We start from the raw sequence: 16,824 nt of genomic DNA, 5'->3' as shown, positions 1-16,824 counted from the left end.
GCCCGTTGTGGAACTGTGTACAAGTGGTCTCCTTTAGAATATCATTTTTTTAATGCCTGCCTGTTCTCTTCCCATTCCCTGATCAAGGACATCCTCAATACAGGTGCAGCTCATTCTCATAGATTATCACTGTGTGGCTGGAAAATTGGCATAAGAATGTGTAGGTAGTGGTTTCTCAGTCACCTTTTTGGTAATAATAAGGCAGTGATACTTTCAAAGCTTTTGGCGTCCTTCCCCCTCTAGAAATGAAGAGGCTTAGGGCAGCTAGGTGGATGAGCACCAGCCCTGAAGTCAGGAGGACCTGAGTTCAAATCCAGCCTCAGACCAAACACTTGACACTCACTAGCTGTGTGACCCTGGGCAGGTCACTTAACCCCAATTGCCTAAAAACAAAAAACAAACAAATAAAAAAGAAAGGAGGAGGCTCAAGCTATCCACCCCCACTCTGTGGCCCTCCAGCTCAGGCCTCCTCTAGGGGCATTTTGTCCTGCCCGCTTCGCTTCCTCTTTCCCTGCCTCATGTAGCAGAATCTCCACTTCTTCATCCCCACCCTGGGGAAGTGGTGTTAGGTGATGATGACTCACTGCCTGTAGTGGAGGAAACTGATTGTTTTACAGAATTTTACCGTCTATTCGTTATTCTACTAGGATGAAGGACGAAAACATCCTTTAATTCAGCAGTTTTTTATGAAGCTAAGTTATTTGGCCCTGGTAACCTATAATGCAGATAAAAATACAAAATTATGTACCCCCCCAATATTTTTCAATTAATTACTCATGAAAATGCTTTTAGTAGCATCGGGGTGGGAGAAGAGTTGTGATTATAGATAGACCCGTGGTATGTCAGAGCTGGAATGGCCCTTTCATTTCACAGATATGTCCTTCTGAAGGGAATCCAGGAATGAGAATCAGGAAGAATGAAAGAGAACATTTCAGAGCAGATGCAGTTTTGTGATAAGAGTGTGTAGGCACTGTAGGTCACATGGACAGAAGGATTAGAGGGACGAGGAGTTCTGGAAACAGATTCCCAACCTGGCCCTAACTCAGAAGACGGTTGTCACAAAGAAATTCTGTTATGTGGATGTTTGGTTCAATCCAGAATCACTTATTTAATGCCTACTATGTTTAAGGCACTGTGCTAGGCTAAGACACAAAAAGTTCCTGCCCTCAAAGAGCTTACAGTCTATTAGGGGACAGAGGAAGGGTTACCATATGTAAACAGGTGAGTAAATTCTAAGTAGTTTAAGGAGACGGGGTGGTGGGGGGAGGGGGAGAGAGAGAGAGAGAGAGAGAGAGAGAGAGAGAGAGAGAGAGAGAGAGAGATTGATTGATTGTGTTTACCAAAGTTCTTTCTCTACCAAGAGTGGAGAATTGGTTGGGAGGCCACGTCCAGTAAAGTGTGTGCATGTGTGTGTATATGCATGTGTATATGTGTGTGTGTGTATATACATATATATATGTGTATATATATGTATATATACATACATACATACATATATTTTTGATAGCTACCTTTCATTATAATTTTCTTTGCAATCCTATGTCTTTTATTTTCTGTATAAAAACAACAACAATGTGGTTCTAAGAAGGGATCAGTAGGTTTCGGCAGACTATCAAAGCGAGGGTGTGGGGGTCCTTGACACACAAAAGGTAAAGAATTCCTGCTCCAGAATCTCTCTGGCAGGTCAGCATCCAGAAAGGAGGACAGTTCACGTTGTTAGGAAGTTTTTCCTGACTCGGAGCCTCAGTCTACTCCTGTGTAATGTTCCCCAATCGCTCCTTGTACAGCTAGGTCCTAATTAAGGCAAATAAAGAATCTCATAAAGTAGTCCTCTGAAGGAGAATTTCCACCATTTGAAGTTATAATGATGTGAAATGTGGTCATGGTTTCAGCCCAGTGGAAATGTACCCTGCAAATTCAAATACGGTGACCGCTGTGGGGGGTGCTTATTCACACTCTTGGGGACTGAGATGTGTAGGTTTCTGGGACCAAGCAGGACAAGTCTCGTCCTCATCCACAGGACAGACCTTGAGACACGTGAACGTTGCTATCATCTTCCCCAGAAATATTCTTTTCCTGCAGTCGCAGAGCCAGTCAGTCGCAGATATGGGATTCAAACCCCAGCTCGTCTTTGTGTACTGGATTAAGTTGGGTACTTTTGAGGACTTTGTGGCAAAGCCTTGGTTAGCTTTGGCAAAGCCCCGAAAACCAGGGGCGGCCTGGCCGGTCCCCATGAGCTGGGAAGGGCAGCTGAATGTCTAAAGGCACGTAGGGTGGCTTTGTTAGCGCCTCGCTCGCCGCTCTCTGCTCAAGACAGCGCTCTAATGGGATCCGTTTCCCTCCGTCTCTTTCTCTCTCAGAGGGTGATTTTCAACATCGTTAACTTCAGTAAGACCAGGAGCCTCTACAGAGACGGCATGACCCCAATGGTGAAGTCCGCCAGCCGCCCCAGATGGTAAGTTCCAGGCTGAAGCCGTCTCTCCTTGGTCCAAGTCAGTAATCCTCGGGGCAGAACGCGCCGCGTCTGGGGGAAGTCGCCCCGCTGCTGTCCCAGCAGCCTGTCGCTGGGCGTAATGTTGGCCTTCTGCGTCTTCTTTCTCTTGCTTTCCCGGAGAGCCCGCGAGTGGGGGACTTGCCCCTCTGGAGCTCCCGGGCTCTTGCTGCTGGCTGAGTTTGCTCTCCACAGGCTTTGTTTGCAGAGCTCATAGGCTCTACATGCGGGTAGGTGCTGTATTCAGTCACCTTCTGATGTCTTCCCCGAAGGAGGAATAACAGCTGTTACTAAGAGATGAATGGAAGTTGCAATTGAAGAGAAAGAACCTGGCTGAAAAATGCACTATCCTCACCCTAAAGTTGGGTGTGCATGTGGGCAAGGGTGATTTATCCGCCTGCCATGGCAGGGTATGGGGGCTACTGACTTGGGGGTGTAGGAGGGAGACGAGATATGTCTGTGAGATGTAAAAATAGGAGATTGGGCCCGACGATCTCAAACAGGTCGGATGGTCTGGGAGCCTTGATGTTCTGGGTGGGCTTGTGTTTCTGTTTGTGCATCTGCTTCTGAGGAAGAAGCCATGGGGATGGAGGGAACTTCCAGTGGGGGAACTGGAGCTCTGGAGTGAGGCTTCAGGAAAAGGAGATGGGCATAGGAGAGGATGCTGAGAGCACAGCCCGGGAGGAACGAGGCATGGCAGCCTGGGAGGAATGAGGCACAGCGGCCTGGGGCCCCTTCCTGCTGCAGTGGGGGTTCCGGGAGGAGCTGTTCCATCAGAGGCAGAAGGGATGAATGTGCTCTGATTTCTGTTTGGCATCTGGGGTTTTCCAGATAGTCCTTCACCTGGGCAAGTTTCCACTTGCTCTTCCGAGCTCTTTCTTTTCCTTGCTGCTCTTTCCCCCAACACAACCTAGATGGGTCCTGGATGAAGAGGGCAGACTAGAAGAGGTCTGTTCCAGTCGTCGAGCTGTTCCACTGTGACCGGGGAAGTTCTTGACTCGTCCAGGCACCCACAGGGAACAGGCCATAGGATTATGGAGTCAGAGCTGGCAGGCACCTTGGAGCCTCTCTTTTCCAACACACTCGTTTTACAAAAGCATAGTAAGGCCGCACATGGACAGCATTCCTGTCCTGATTCCTTGGTGGTGCTATTCCTCTTCCCAGTGGTTCTGTCTGCTGGCCGTAGCTGGCTCCCGACTACGCCCTGTGGCGTGGCAGCTGTTTGGAGAAGGGCCTGGGGGATTAATGAGGCTTCTCTGTGGGCTGTGTTTCTTGCTTTATAGAGCTTGAGTAGAGGGGTGAGGGGGAATGGAGAACATGTGTGTATATACATGCATACTTAGTTAAATGCACACACATATATATTCATATGTGTGTATATTTATACACATACGTAACATATATGTATGTGTGTGCATATGTAAAAATGCACAGTGCCCCTGGCCCCGGGTACAGACTGCCTTTGATTCGTGATCAGGATTCTGGTGGCTCTTAACAGTATTTGCACATTTTAAAAGTAGAACATGATTCTGGATGCTTTATGTTTGAATAGAACAAGCAGCAATTATTAAAGTGATGACGTGAAAGCCAAACTCTTTTCCTGAGTGCTTGCTTTTCTGGATAGAGCCCCACTCACCTCACTGAGACTCTAGAAGAGCAGAGCCTTGGGCCAGGTGGGAACCGCCAGCTGTGGGTGGGTATTTCTCTCCCTCAGCAGCTTGTGGCCCAGCTTCATCCAGATGCTGCAGCTCTCAACCTCAAGTTTTTCATCTGTAAAATGGGGATGGTAATAGCACTTTCCTCCTAGGCTTGTTGGGAGGATCAAGTGAGATAATATTTGTAAAGTGCTTTGTAAACCTTAAAAGGCCGCAATAATGGCTAATAATTAACATCCATTAGTTATTAACACTGGTTAGTTATTGGCGAGGTACTCAGCCTTGGTCTCTCCACCCCCGGTGCACTAATGGCCCTTCCAGGGGCCACACGTTTTGCACAGTGTGTCTCTCAATGTGTCCATGGACCTGTAGGGCAGCCTAACAGGGCAGATAGAGCCCTGGATTTGGGCAATTGGCTTTGAGTCCTTCTGTGGCCCTTCCTTTCTGAGAGACCTTTTACGGTTTACTCAGCTGTGACTTGGGCCTCAGTTTACTTTGTTTCCTCTTCTGTAAAATGAATGAATTGGCTTCCAGATCTCAATCTAAGCACTTCAGTTCATTGAAAATATCACAGTACTAAACCCGCATTGATGGAGAGACCGCTAGGGGGCACCATGGGGCACAGAGCGCTGGCTCTAGATTCAGGAAAACCTGAGTTCAAATCCAGCCTCAGACACGTCCTAGCTGTGGGATCCTGGGCAGGTCACATTACCTCTGTCTGCCTCAGTTTCCTACTCTGTAAAATGAGGATAATGATAGCTTCTGCCTCCCTGGGTGGTTGTGGGCATCAGATGAGGCAACATGTAAAGCTTTCCAACTTTGAAGTGCCATAGAAATGCTAGCTATTATAGCATCTCTCCTTTCACCCAAACAATCAGCAGTCCTGTCAGCAAGCATTCATTAAGCACCTCCTGTGTCCCAGGCACCATGCTAAGGGCTGGAAATCCAAGTCCAGGCCAAAGGAAAGTTCTCACCCTCCAAGGGCTGCTGTTGGAATAGGGACACCAGCACGTACAAGGAAGCCATGGTGAGGGGAGAGCAACTGAGTCAGGGCTTGGCAAAGGAGGCCAGAAGAGAGCGGCCTGTTGGGAAGGGGAGAGACCCAGGCCTGGCCCTGGGCACAGGGAGCCAGAGATTCGACCTTCCAAGATGGTGAGCAAGCCAGGTGACGCAGGCCTTCAGAGCAGCGGTGACTGAACACTGCGGCAGTGCCCGGGAAATGAGTGGAATAGGAAAGCTTGGGATGCCCAGGCTCAGCTGGCTGCCAACACCACGCCCTCGGTGTGAGTGCCCGTGTCCCAGGGCAGGGTGTGTGGCTGGCCCTCCGTCCCTCTCCTGGAAGGGTGCAGACGCTCCAGCTCACTGCCAGGAGGGGCCTCGCAGACCATCACGGCTGCCGGGGCTGCATCTGAGCGCGAGCTCCTCAAGGCTGTCATTCTCCATCCTACCACACGCCTTGTAGGCCTGCGGGGCCACTGGAGCCTAGGAGAACTGGGTGAAAAACCAGAGGTAGCGAGCCTGGCTTCCACCAGAGTCCTTTCCCAATCCCCTCTGAGCAAGGCCTTCGCCGCGCCTGTTTGTTTGCCTGGCGCAGCCACGTTTGACTGCGAGCCCCTTGAGGGCAGGACGTGCCCTCTGCCTTTCTTGGTGTCCCCAGCACTTGGCACAGTGTCTGGCTCTTAGTGTTGAGTGCTCATCGACTGACTAATGGAGAAGCTCTGGGGCTGAGGACACATGGTGGCTTGCAAAGGTGGTTGTAGGTAGGAGGGAGCTGAGGGACATAGGGAGGAACCACTTCCCTAAGGTTACAAGAGCAGCACATACGTGGGGGGGGGGTGTCCATTTCAGGTTTGCAGGCACTTTGCACATCCCTTCCTAGTTAATCCTCACAATAGCCTTGTGGGGAGAGGGGGCTGTAATCCTCATTTATCCCTGGAGGAAGCTGAGGCTAATGAGATTTCAGTGACTTGTCCAGGGCCACACAACTGGGGAAGTTTTCTGCCTTTATGCAGAGGCAATGAACAAGCACCAGGTTTAGAGTCAGAGGAACTCATTTCAAATCCAGTCTCCTCCTTTCAATCCTTTTGTGACTGTGGATGGGGCCCTTCCCCCCTTGGGCTTGGCGTCCTTTGCTCTAAGGTCAGGGGTCTGACCAAATAACTTCTGAAGGTCTCTGGGTCTCTGACCATGTGTGTCATCTCGGGTAAGGGACTTCTCATCTCTGGGCCTCAGTTTCTTCATCTGTAAAATGAAGGAAACCAATGAGATGACCTCTGAGGGCCCTACTGACTGTGCACTCGTGATCCCACGTATGACCTTGGATAGGTGACTCTCATCTCTGGACCTCAGTTTCCTCATCTGTAAAACTAGGGAGTGGGGTGAGATGACCTCCGAGGGCTTTCCAATTCTAGATTGAGGTTCTGTGGTGGCATGCCTTCCCCTGATGCCAACTGCAGCCCCTCCACATCTCATCTGGGACATTCCCAGGAGTTATTGTGCACTAGCTTCTCTCCTGGAGGCTCGATCTCTCCTTACCTAGGCTGGTCCTCGGACAACCAAGTCACCAGGCCTCCATATTCAAAGCTGTCCTGCTTGACAGGACCTCTCAGAGCTTGTCCTCTGCTGGCTAACATCCCCTCCATCATGGGAGGGAGCCCCAAAGGGGGATGAGGTAGAACTTAGCACTTAGCCACAGAAGAAGCACTCTCCTGCTTGTGGCCTCATTCCTCTGAAGCACCAGGAAGTTACTTGTTACATGTAAATCTGCAATCTCAGAATAGCTACTAAATCTGTTAGCTGCTAACAATAGCTTCTGAACCCCACAAATGGTGCTCCCTGCCTAATGGCACTACCTGCTATCCCCAGGACCCGCAGCTTCTGGGCAGGTGGGCTCCAAAAGTAAGTTCTAGGGAACAGTGCTGTCCTCTGGGGGACAGAGGCAAGTGCATGCTGGGGCAGGTGTGCTCAGCACTGGCTTCAGGTGTGTGTGATGGGGAGCTCCTCCCTTGGTGCTGGCCAAGTCACTGGCTTTGACTACAAGGAGGGAGCTCACACAAAAGCAGCTCGACTTCAGGAAAGCCTTTGCTCTGGTCTGAGAGCCGCCATCGATTGCATGGACGCCTGGAGGAGAAGGTGGGCTGCTCCAGGAGAAAACAATGAGCGATGGCAGACAGGCTGGCCGGCGGGCAGGCCATGGGCTCTATCAGTCTGTGGGATGGCAGACAGAGCCAGCAGAAAGCCACCAGAGCCTCAAGGGCAGATATACGGGGCCAACACGTGGTCAAAGGTCCAATGGAGGAAGCAGATGCTGCTCAGACTCAGCACTTTTTCAAAGGTTCTTAAAGGGGGACACGTTCTCCACCTAAAACCACAGAGTGTTAGAGCTTGAGGTGTTGAAAGGCAGAGTGGTCCCAACTCCCTGGGGAGTGTTCCCAATCTGAGGTGAAGGGAAAGAGGCTGGAGAAGGCCTCCCCTTGCCTGGAGGGGCATACATGCAGCAAGTGAAGGTGGGGTCTCAGAGCTGCTGCCCCATGGCCCCCAGAGTCCATGTGACAGTAGAGACGATGATGGAGTTGTCCTTGACAGAAATGGGAAAAGTTTTGAGAGGGATTGGTTCAGGGGGAAAGATTTTTTTTTAATCACATTTTTAAAATTTTTATTTTCAAATGAATATCCACCTTCTTTCCCTCTTATCCTCACAACCCTACCCCCAGCCCACTGATAAAGCAAGAAAAACAAAATCCCAGTTACAGTCAAGTGAAACAAATTCCCCCGTGGGTCATGTCTGTAAAAGCATGTTTCAGCCCGCACTTTGAGTCTGTCACCTCTCTAACAGGAGGGGGGTGGCATGTTCTGTCACAAGTCCTCTGGACACTGGGATTGGTCATTTGTTGACCAGAGTTCCCCAGTCTTGCCAAGTTGTTCGGCTTTGTGATGCTGCTCACTTTACTTTGCATCAGTCTGTACAAGTCTTCCCAGGTTTTTCTGAAACCACCCCCTTAATCATTTCTTGCAGTACAATACTATTCCATCACGTTCACATACCACAACCTGTTCAGCCGTCCCCCAGTTGATGGCCATCCCCTTAATTTCCAATTCTTTGCCACCATAAAAAGAGCTACTATAATATTTTTGTACATATGGGTCCTTTTCCTCTTTCTTGGATCTCTTTGGGGATGAGGTCTAGTAATGGCATGATTCAGTTGAAGAGTAGGCACAGTTTAAGAGATTTGGGGGCACAGTTCTAAATTGCTTTCCAGGGTGGCTGGGACCAGTTTGGAGTTACGCCAACAGGGCATGAATGTACCTGTTTTCCTGCAGCCCCTCCACCATTTGGCATCTTCCTTTCCTGTCAACTTTGCCACCCTGATGGTGTGATGTGAACCTCAGAGTTGTTTTAATGTGCATTTCACTAATTATTAGTCCTATGAACATTCATATGGATGTGTCCAGGGGGCAGTGGTGATGTAGGATAGGAGTCAAGAAAAGGATGAGGTCTGCACATACAAGGAGTTATAGTCCTCTCAAGAATAAGATAAAAGGTAGAGTTGATGAGAAGAGGGCTCAGGACAGGGTCTCGTTCAGGGTGTAGGAGATGGCTGATGACCCAGCAGAGGAAAGTAAGAAAGAGTGACCAAGTGGATGGGAGGAGAATAACCATAAATAGAGGTCACACACACACACACACACACACACACACACACACACACACACGGTTTGCTGAGCACTTTACCTAAATTATCTCCCTTCGTCCTCTCTTTTTACCCATCATTCAGCTTCTCTCTGCCTCCGTTTCCTCGTCTGCTCTGATCTTAGCCCAGCTCCCCCAACTATCAGCTGTCAAGTGTTCTGTAAACCATAGAAATCTATCAGGACTGAGGTATTTTTCCTCTTGTCATCCTTACTCCTGTGATCAGGCATCTGGCCTGAGAGCAGCAGCCAGGAAGGTTCCTAGGACTTATTTTTCTGTGATAAATGAGGTCAGCATGGAAGTGGACATTGGGAATTAAGGATGAATGATGGCCAAGGGGAAGGAGCATCTCCCTGTGGAGCCTATCTGCAGGGTGAGGGCTTCTGTCATCTTTGGACATGGGCCTGTGGGGCCCTGAGTGGCTGTGGGTGCTCTTCCTCAAGGTCTGGTGTCTGGGCTGCATCAGGTGTTTGCTGATGCTTGGGATGCCCTTGGAGGATGTTGGAGTTACCTGGAAAATGGTCCCGTGTAGGGTCATCAATGGCTTTGTGTAGTCCCCTGGACCCACCTCCATGAGGGCACACAGCCACCATCAGGCTGGCGGACTTGGTCCCCACACTGAGAGCACCAACTCAGGGTTTTCCTCCCACCCCAGGAATTTGCCTCCTTCCCTGTTAGTAATGACTTCATAACCTTTTGTATCCCTTTCTCTAATATGCTTATCTTGTAGTGTGGTGTTGCCCAATTACCTGTATTTGTGGCTTAGTCACCTTCTAGGCAAAAGATTGGGCTTCACCTGGAGACCAGAAAGTTCATGGGGTGGGACATTATAGCTCCAGGTATCTGGGGCTAGCCTTGTTTGGTTTGGCCTGAGGGCAGAGGTGATTAGGACAGGATGTCAGCCAAACAATTCTGTTCAGTTTGATTGAAAACCATATTAAGTACTTACCATGTGCCAGGCGCTGTGCTGTGTGCAGCAATGCTACCTAACAGTGAGGGCTGTCCCAAGGTAGATGTGCTGTCTCTGGAGATTGGGGGCGCCCCCACAAGATGGCTTTGAGCAAACATTCGGGGACCTGCCATGCAGACATTCTGGAGCAGATTCTTGTTCAGGCCCAGCTTGGACCTGGCGTCTCTGAGAGTCTGTGACCAGCCTCTTGGTTTGTAGGGAGCTCCTAAGACCCCTGATTCTGCGCTACATAGTCCTGTCAAGCCGGATTTCTTCATTCTGCTGGAGGGCTGAGCCTACAGAAAGCACTTCCCATTCATCCATGTTGAATTTCATTTTAAGAGCCTAGCTCTGAAGCTTGAAGCAACCTCAGGGCCATCCTTTCCAATGGCTTTGTGTTACAGGTGAAGAAACCAAGACCCAGAGTCATACAGGTGTCATGAGTCAGAGGCAGGATTTGAACGCAGATCCTGTGATTCTAGGGCTGTTGCTCCTTTCATCGTCCTGGGGTGTAGGCAGAGTTCCCCCTTTACGTCGGAGCAGGATGCATTCTTCTTCTGTAGAGCTTCTGAAGTCCCTTTCAGTGCCAAGGCTCCTGGACTCTGTGATAGCACAGAGACCCTCTCTCCCTGTAAGGCACTGAGGTCCTGACAGTGCCTGGTGGAAGAATCTGAGCTCATAAGGAGCAGTCTCATGGAACAGAGTGACCAATTGGCAGGCATCATAGCTGGGGGTCAGGGGGCCTGCGCTGAAGTTTTAATTTTGCCCCTTGTTTTAGTGCTATTGGTGTTTTAGGGCCAGCATATGGGGGATGCATGCAGTAAAATCAAATGGCTATTTGCCAAGAATCTACCATGTACAGTAACATGTCAGCTCATAATTCTGTCCATCATTGGAGACCCAGGTCCAGTGTCCTCCTCCATGAAGCCTTCCTAGATCTCTCTGAGTTGAATGAGATCTATGATGGTCATCAGGAGAGCATTTTGGACAATTTGGACCATGCTTCATTTAACAAAAAGCATTGCGTTACATTGGTGTCATCACCCGAGCCATTGAGAAGACCCTGGAGCCTTGCCCTGCTCTGTGTGTCTGGGGGATGTCCCTGATCCTGGTGATGCTCCGGGTTACATGCTCTGTCTTGCCTCCAGTCCTCCCTACCAGCAGATTTTCTTCTAGTGTTTCTAGGCTGAACAGCAATGTTTCCTTCGCACCAATGCCTCCTCTCTCCTGCAGCCTGGCATCAGGGCAGAGGGCTCTCGAGGGATGCTGCGGTCAGCCCTCCCCGGCTGTAGACAGTGGCGGGGCCAGCCTCTGACCCTGGGCTGCAGAACTGCTTGCTCTGTCATTGCCACAGACCTGACTCAAGTGGCCGGAAGGGCTCAGACCTGGAAGCTGGACCACAGGGTGGAGAGGGTGACCAGCTGTCGACAGGGCCAAGCTCCTGGGGGCAAAGAAGGCAATTGTGATCATACCGCATCTCATGGCATGATGTATTATCCCATCAAATCAATGAACTTTATCATGCGTAGGCAATATAATATGCCAATATTTACATATCGTAAAGTAACAATAGAGAATACATAATTTCTTTGATAAAAGAGTTGGGACTGGACTTAAGATTTCACTTGTTTAGGGAATTTCATGGTGAGGAAACTCCCTCTATGGTGAAGGTTGGTACATTCTCTTCCACTTGGATATTATTTAAACTGACCAGGAAAAATGTGGGCTGTCCATGCCATGAGGATAAGAGATGACAGAATACTTCTCTGATACCTCTGCCTCGTCAAGAGACCTGGGGTAAGGCTGCTGATATGGAGGTGAGCCCCTTATGGAGGACTGACCATCTTTATCATTTCTTACAACACAGCAATAGAAGCTCACATTCTAATGGGACAGACAACACATACATAGGTACACACAGATATAGACTGAATCAATGGAAGGCGACCTTAGAGGGTAAGGCACTGGCAGCAGGGAGAGGAATTGGAGAGGCCTCGGAAGAAGGTGGCATTTAACCAGTCTTCAATGAGGACAGGAATTCTAAGAGGCAGAGGAGAGGACAGAATATTGCAGGGATGGGGAACAGCCAATGCAAAGGGATGGAGCACTGTGCTTGAACACGGGAGCTCGGCTGTACTAGCTCCCACTGGAAGGTGAGCTTCTGTTGCTGTGTTGTAAGAAATGATAAACACAGTCAATACAGAGAAGCATGGGAAGACTTACATGGGCTGATGTAAAGTGAAGGAAGCAGGACCAAGAAGCCACCATACACAATAAATACAGCAATGACAATAGAAAGAATAACAAACATGAGAAAATAGAAAATGAACGTCCTGAAAGTGTAAAGAATGAGTTTGGCCCAAAAGAAGAGACAGGGAAATGCGCTTTACCCCTCAGCTCACTCCTTTGTAGAAGTGGAAGGAGACGTCCGCAAGAATGCAACATTGTGATGATATCGGGCATTTTCTTTTTTTCTTTTTCCTTTTTCTTTTTTGGTGAGGCAATCGGGGTTAAGTGACTTGCCCAGGGTCATACAGCTATTAAGTGTCATCCATCTGAAACTGGATTTGAACTCAGTGTCCTCCTGACTCCAAGGCCAGAGCTCTATCCACTGTGCCACCTAGCTGCCCCATATCAGACATTTTCAAGGTTTCTACTGGTTTTGTTAATTCTCCCCTCCCATCCTCTGCCTTTTTTTTTTTAAATTCTCTGTTGTCAGTGATGAATTTCTTGAATGGGAAGGGAGATTGATGGCATGGGCAATCTATGAGAAGTTAAAACTTAAAATATCAGTAAAATTTGCTTTTAAAAAGGATGGATACTCCTTGAGGGCAGGGGCTTTTAAAATACATTTTTTGTAGTCCAATCACTTAACATAGTTCTTGATATATAATAAACACTTGAGATGTAAATAAATATAATTGAAAATAATAATATAGTGATAATGGTAATAATATGACTGATGTTCCAGATGACACATTCTGTCCTCAAAAACTTGTCATGATCCACATCTGGATGGATCCTCTTCATATCATTTAATAAGCTCAACGCTTATTCAGACTAAGGTGTTAAAGAGGTCATTTCTTTCTTCTCCCAGTAGCACTTAATTTTGTAGAAGGCAAGAAGAAGGCAGTACTGTGCAAAGGAATGAATGTCTCAAGTTGAAGCTTATGGACCAATTTTGGATGCCCGAAACCAGAGGCCAGTGGCCATGGCTTTGTAGAAGTGTTCTTTTGTCCTGGATTTTGGAGGCAGAATTCTGGTTTCATGAAGGAGCAGTGTGACTTGCCTTCTGAGACACCTTCCAGCTCTGAGAATCCAAGGAGCCCAGAAAGCTCTCCCTGCCCAAGTGATGAAGGTCCTAGAAGGCCATGGTTAGATGTTATAAGGACATCTGTCATGAAACAATGGGAGGGCACTAGAATTCAAGTTTCAGCCCTGCTGCTTGTTAGCTACCTTGGGTAGGCCTCTCTCCTGCTCTAGGCCTCAGTTTCTTCCTCCAAAATAAACATATTGCTGTGAATAATCTCCAGAGGCGCTCCTAACTGATGTTCTTAGGTCCGTCCCAGCTCTAACGCTGTATATTCTATGATCCATATGTCATGAGGAGGGGGGCGGCCATGAGGGCCTGTTCCCTAAAAGGGTACACAGACATTCCCTTCCTGGACTCTGTCCAGGAGACCATGAGGGAATTTGCAGGGAGCCAGGTTTTGGCCATGATGACTCAAAACCAGTACTATGTCATGGTGAAAAACCTAACTGGCTTTGGAGCTAGGACTGATGATTCAGGAGCAGCTGAGCCAGAACAGAGTGAGAATACAAGAGGTTAGTACAGGCCATCTTTGCTTCTCTTCCATAGAGACTTTAAAGTAGGGGGACTTGTGTGAGGGGCCGGGTGGGAGAGGACTGCTAGCTGCATTTCTTCTTCCTACCTGGCTGATGGCGTTTGTTTATTTTTGGTTTTGATTTCTTTTGTATTCATTCTCTCTTCATCTTAGGTGAATGAGTATTTAGAGAGGGGAGTTCTAGGTGACTAGTGCATTATGGAGATCCATCCAAGATATCTTCAGTCCCACCAGATACAAGAGTCAGTATAAGAAGGTGCTGGAGGGGAGGGACTGAGGAAGACATCAAAACATCAATAAAAAAGACCCTCTCCCCCAGACAGAGATAGCCTCAAGGGTTATGACCAGACAGAAGTGCTGGCTGTGTTTTCTAGAAAGGGATGGCTTGGTGGGAATGTTTTGTAATGACTAACTTTATTACACTATTATTAAATGACCTTTTCCAAAAGCTACTATCTGATTAATAGTGGGTGGCATGCCAGATAGGGGCTCACAAATGACAGTGTCAAACACCACAACCATTCAGGGTTGCCTCTTGAAATTTGGGGGTCTAGGTAGTCTTCTATACTCTGTCAGGGCAGTGCCAGCTGGGCAAGGGGCATTCTACGGGGAGGGGGGGGCTACACGTGTGTGGGTCAGACTTCCCATTTTGACATCTTATCTACTGTTCTTTTCACCTTTGGATCCTGGACTCCCCTCTGTGTGGCTTTCAGAGCCCTTCATGAGGTGGCTCCAACCTGTCTTTCCAGGTGATTGATTGCCCATTGCCCCTCTTTGGTCGCTCTTTTCTCCAGCCAAACTGGTGTGCCTGCTGTGAACTGTGCACATGTTCCCTCGGCACCTTTGTGCTTTTGGGGAAGCTGCCTCCCATGCCTGGAGTACCCTCCCTCCCCTGCCCCTCTTGGAATCCCTGGCTTTTCTTAAAGGTCGGCTCGGGTCTGCCTCCTACAGGAGGGCTTCCTGATCCCTCTCCTTGAAATCCTTTTGCATTTTCTTTGTAGAATTCTACCTTTATTTCCCTGCTCTTTTGATCTAGTAGAATGTAAGTTCCATGAGGGCAGGCACAGTTTTCTTTTTGTCTTTGTATTCTCAGGTCCTGCACAGTCCCTTGCACACAGTGGGCATTTGCTGCATTGAATCATAATCCACCTCCAAACCAGGGCAGAAATTCAGGTTGTAGCATTTCTTGCAGAGAAGTCTCTGGGCCTGTTTGAACGTGTCCATAACGAGGAATCCATTGCTTCACAAGGCAGTTTCTTTATTTGAGGGGTGGTTCTCACTCACTGTTAGAAAGTCACTTGCCTCTGTTGGGCCTCTCTGGGGCTCCCTCTTCCTGATTCTGAGCCCACAAAACCTCTGGATGGGGTCTTACAGGATGCCGAGTTCAAGCCCCCACCTGACCAGCTATGCCCCATAGATCACAGTGAACAAACAAGAAGTGATAGGTGTCCATCACCTTGAAGCAGGAAGGCTTCTTGCCTGTAGGTTTGGAGCATTCAGAATGCATTTTGGGAAGCCTCTGTTCATCTGTGAAACACTGGGGCTTCACATCCCAGAGGACCTCAGCTCGTACCTCCCTGTTCACCTGTCTACCTATGGCAGTTCCTGACTTAAGACTGGTCTAAGCTACTTTGTTTCCTCCTGGGCACCAAGGGCTCCCTTCCCATACAGGGTGAAATAGTTGGTGGCCTCAACTGTCTCTTTTGGTTGGGCGAGGGAAGGGTCCCTGTGACCTCCCCTGATGCCAGACAAGATGGCTGCAGTCTGGGTACAGCTGAGCATCACGAGCTTCTGAGCCCCTTCCTGGGCTGGGAGTTACCCAGAGTGACTCCATGCAGTATTGAATTGGAGAAAACAGACTGGAAATATTGAAATAAAAATAGTCTTCTCAGAAATGTGCTCCTCTTAATTGTTTCTTTTCTTCCTGCCAGAGAGAGGGGGAGGCTCTCCGATCTATTTCAATCTCCTTTTCTTTAATTTAAAAAAAAAATAGAATGAGCTTTGTCAAGAGCTGATATTTGAGTGTTTAACAAAATTTCCCAATATCTAAATGGATTTGTGTTCTGGTTAAATCATTTTTATTATTTTTAATATGCTTGATTATGTGCCAATATGCAGTAAGTATTCTGCCACCTGTGAGTCATCAGCCCAAGGTCTCTCCTGAACAAGCTATTTTATTACAAAAAACACTGTGGGAAGGGCACGGAGATGTGGGGCTGTACATTAGAGCCTCTGCTTTCGGGTTCTTTACCTTCTTTTTTTAGAAAAATAAATTCTTCCATTAACTGCCAAGCTTAGTGAGAAGGAGGTAGAATCAATCCTCATTATGTGATAGAGGGTTTGCTGTGTAATTATTATTATTAAAAGTAATAACAGGCATTTATAGAGCATGGTACAGTTAACAAAGCACTTTGCATACATTATCTGATTCTGACAGACATTGACAGGGAAGGACTATTATCCCCATTTGACAGATGATGAAACTGAGTTTCAGAGAAAGAAAGTAAATTGTTCAAGAATAGTTATCTGGAAGATGAGCTAGACATCTCTGAGAGTCCCACCAGCTCTGACATGCCACGTCCTAAGTTCTCTTCCAAGTCTGATATTCTGTGTTCTACGTTCTAAAGTCTATATTAGCTCTGACACTCCGTGGTTTGTGTTTTCCTTTGGTTCCGAGAGCTGCTGTTCTGTGATCCCTCACAGCTCTGACCTTCTCTGTTCTGTGATGTAAGCTTCTTTCTAATCAGTCAGTCAGCCAGAAGGCGTTTATTAAGTACTTGTCACGCCTCAGGCACTATCCTAAATGCAGGGATGCAAAGAGAGGCCAAAGCAGGCCCTGCCCTCTGAGAGCTCAGTCTAATAAGGGGGGGGCAATAGGAAACAACAGTGCACAGTGTCAGTGGGAGGTAATCTCAGAATGCTGGTTATTGTTGTTTGTCCCTCCTTCTCGGGGAGGACCATGGCATCAGGGAGGTGACGCCATGACTGGTGAGCAAACTGGATTTTAGTGAGGCAGGGCTGTGCAAGGTCATCAGCCTCTCTGTCTCCTTGGGAGCCTTCCAGGCATAATATAGATCAGGACTGAAGATGGCCCTGGATGCAGTGGGAGACCTTGGCCTTTTCCAGGTTTCAGTTTGGCTGAGGCAACACCCATTCAGTGATTGGGCTAGGCAAGAAATGAGGCAGAGAATCAG

The 16,824-nt window shown here is 48.3% G+C and overlaps 1 protein-coding gene across 1 annotated transcript in view; it reads left to right on the top strand.

The window, feature by feature from the left end:
• Window positions 1-16,824, top strand: part of AGBL4 (AGBL carboxypeptidase 4) — a 900,343-nt gene that overhangs the window by 466,062 nt on the left and 417,457 nt on the right. Inside the window, exon 4 of the mRNA XM_020987710.2 lies at window positions 2,361-2,455. Within this exon, the coding sequence (XP_020843369.1) occupies window positions 2,361-2,455 (95 nt within the window). The remainder of the gene's footprint in view (window positions 1-2,360; window positions 2,456-16,824) is intronic.

Source organism: Phascolarctos cinereus, unplaced genomic scaffold (assembly GCF_003287225.1).
Source record: "Phascolarctos cinereus isolate Bilbo 61053 unplaced genomic scaffold, phaCin_HiC Scaffold_5;HRSCAF=322, whole genome shotgun sequence".
NCBI classification, from domain to species: Eukaryota; Metazoa; Chordata; class Mammalia; order Diprotodontia; family Phascolarctidae; genus Phascolarctos; species Phascolarctos cinereus.
Note: the sequence above shows the minus strand (reverse complement) of the source record. Positions and strands in the feature narration are given on the sequence as shown.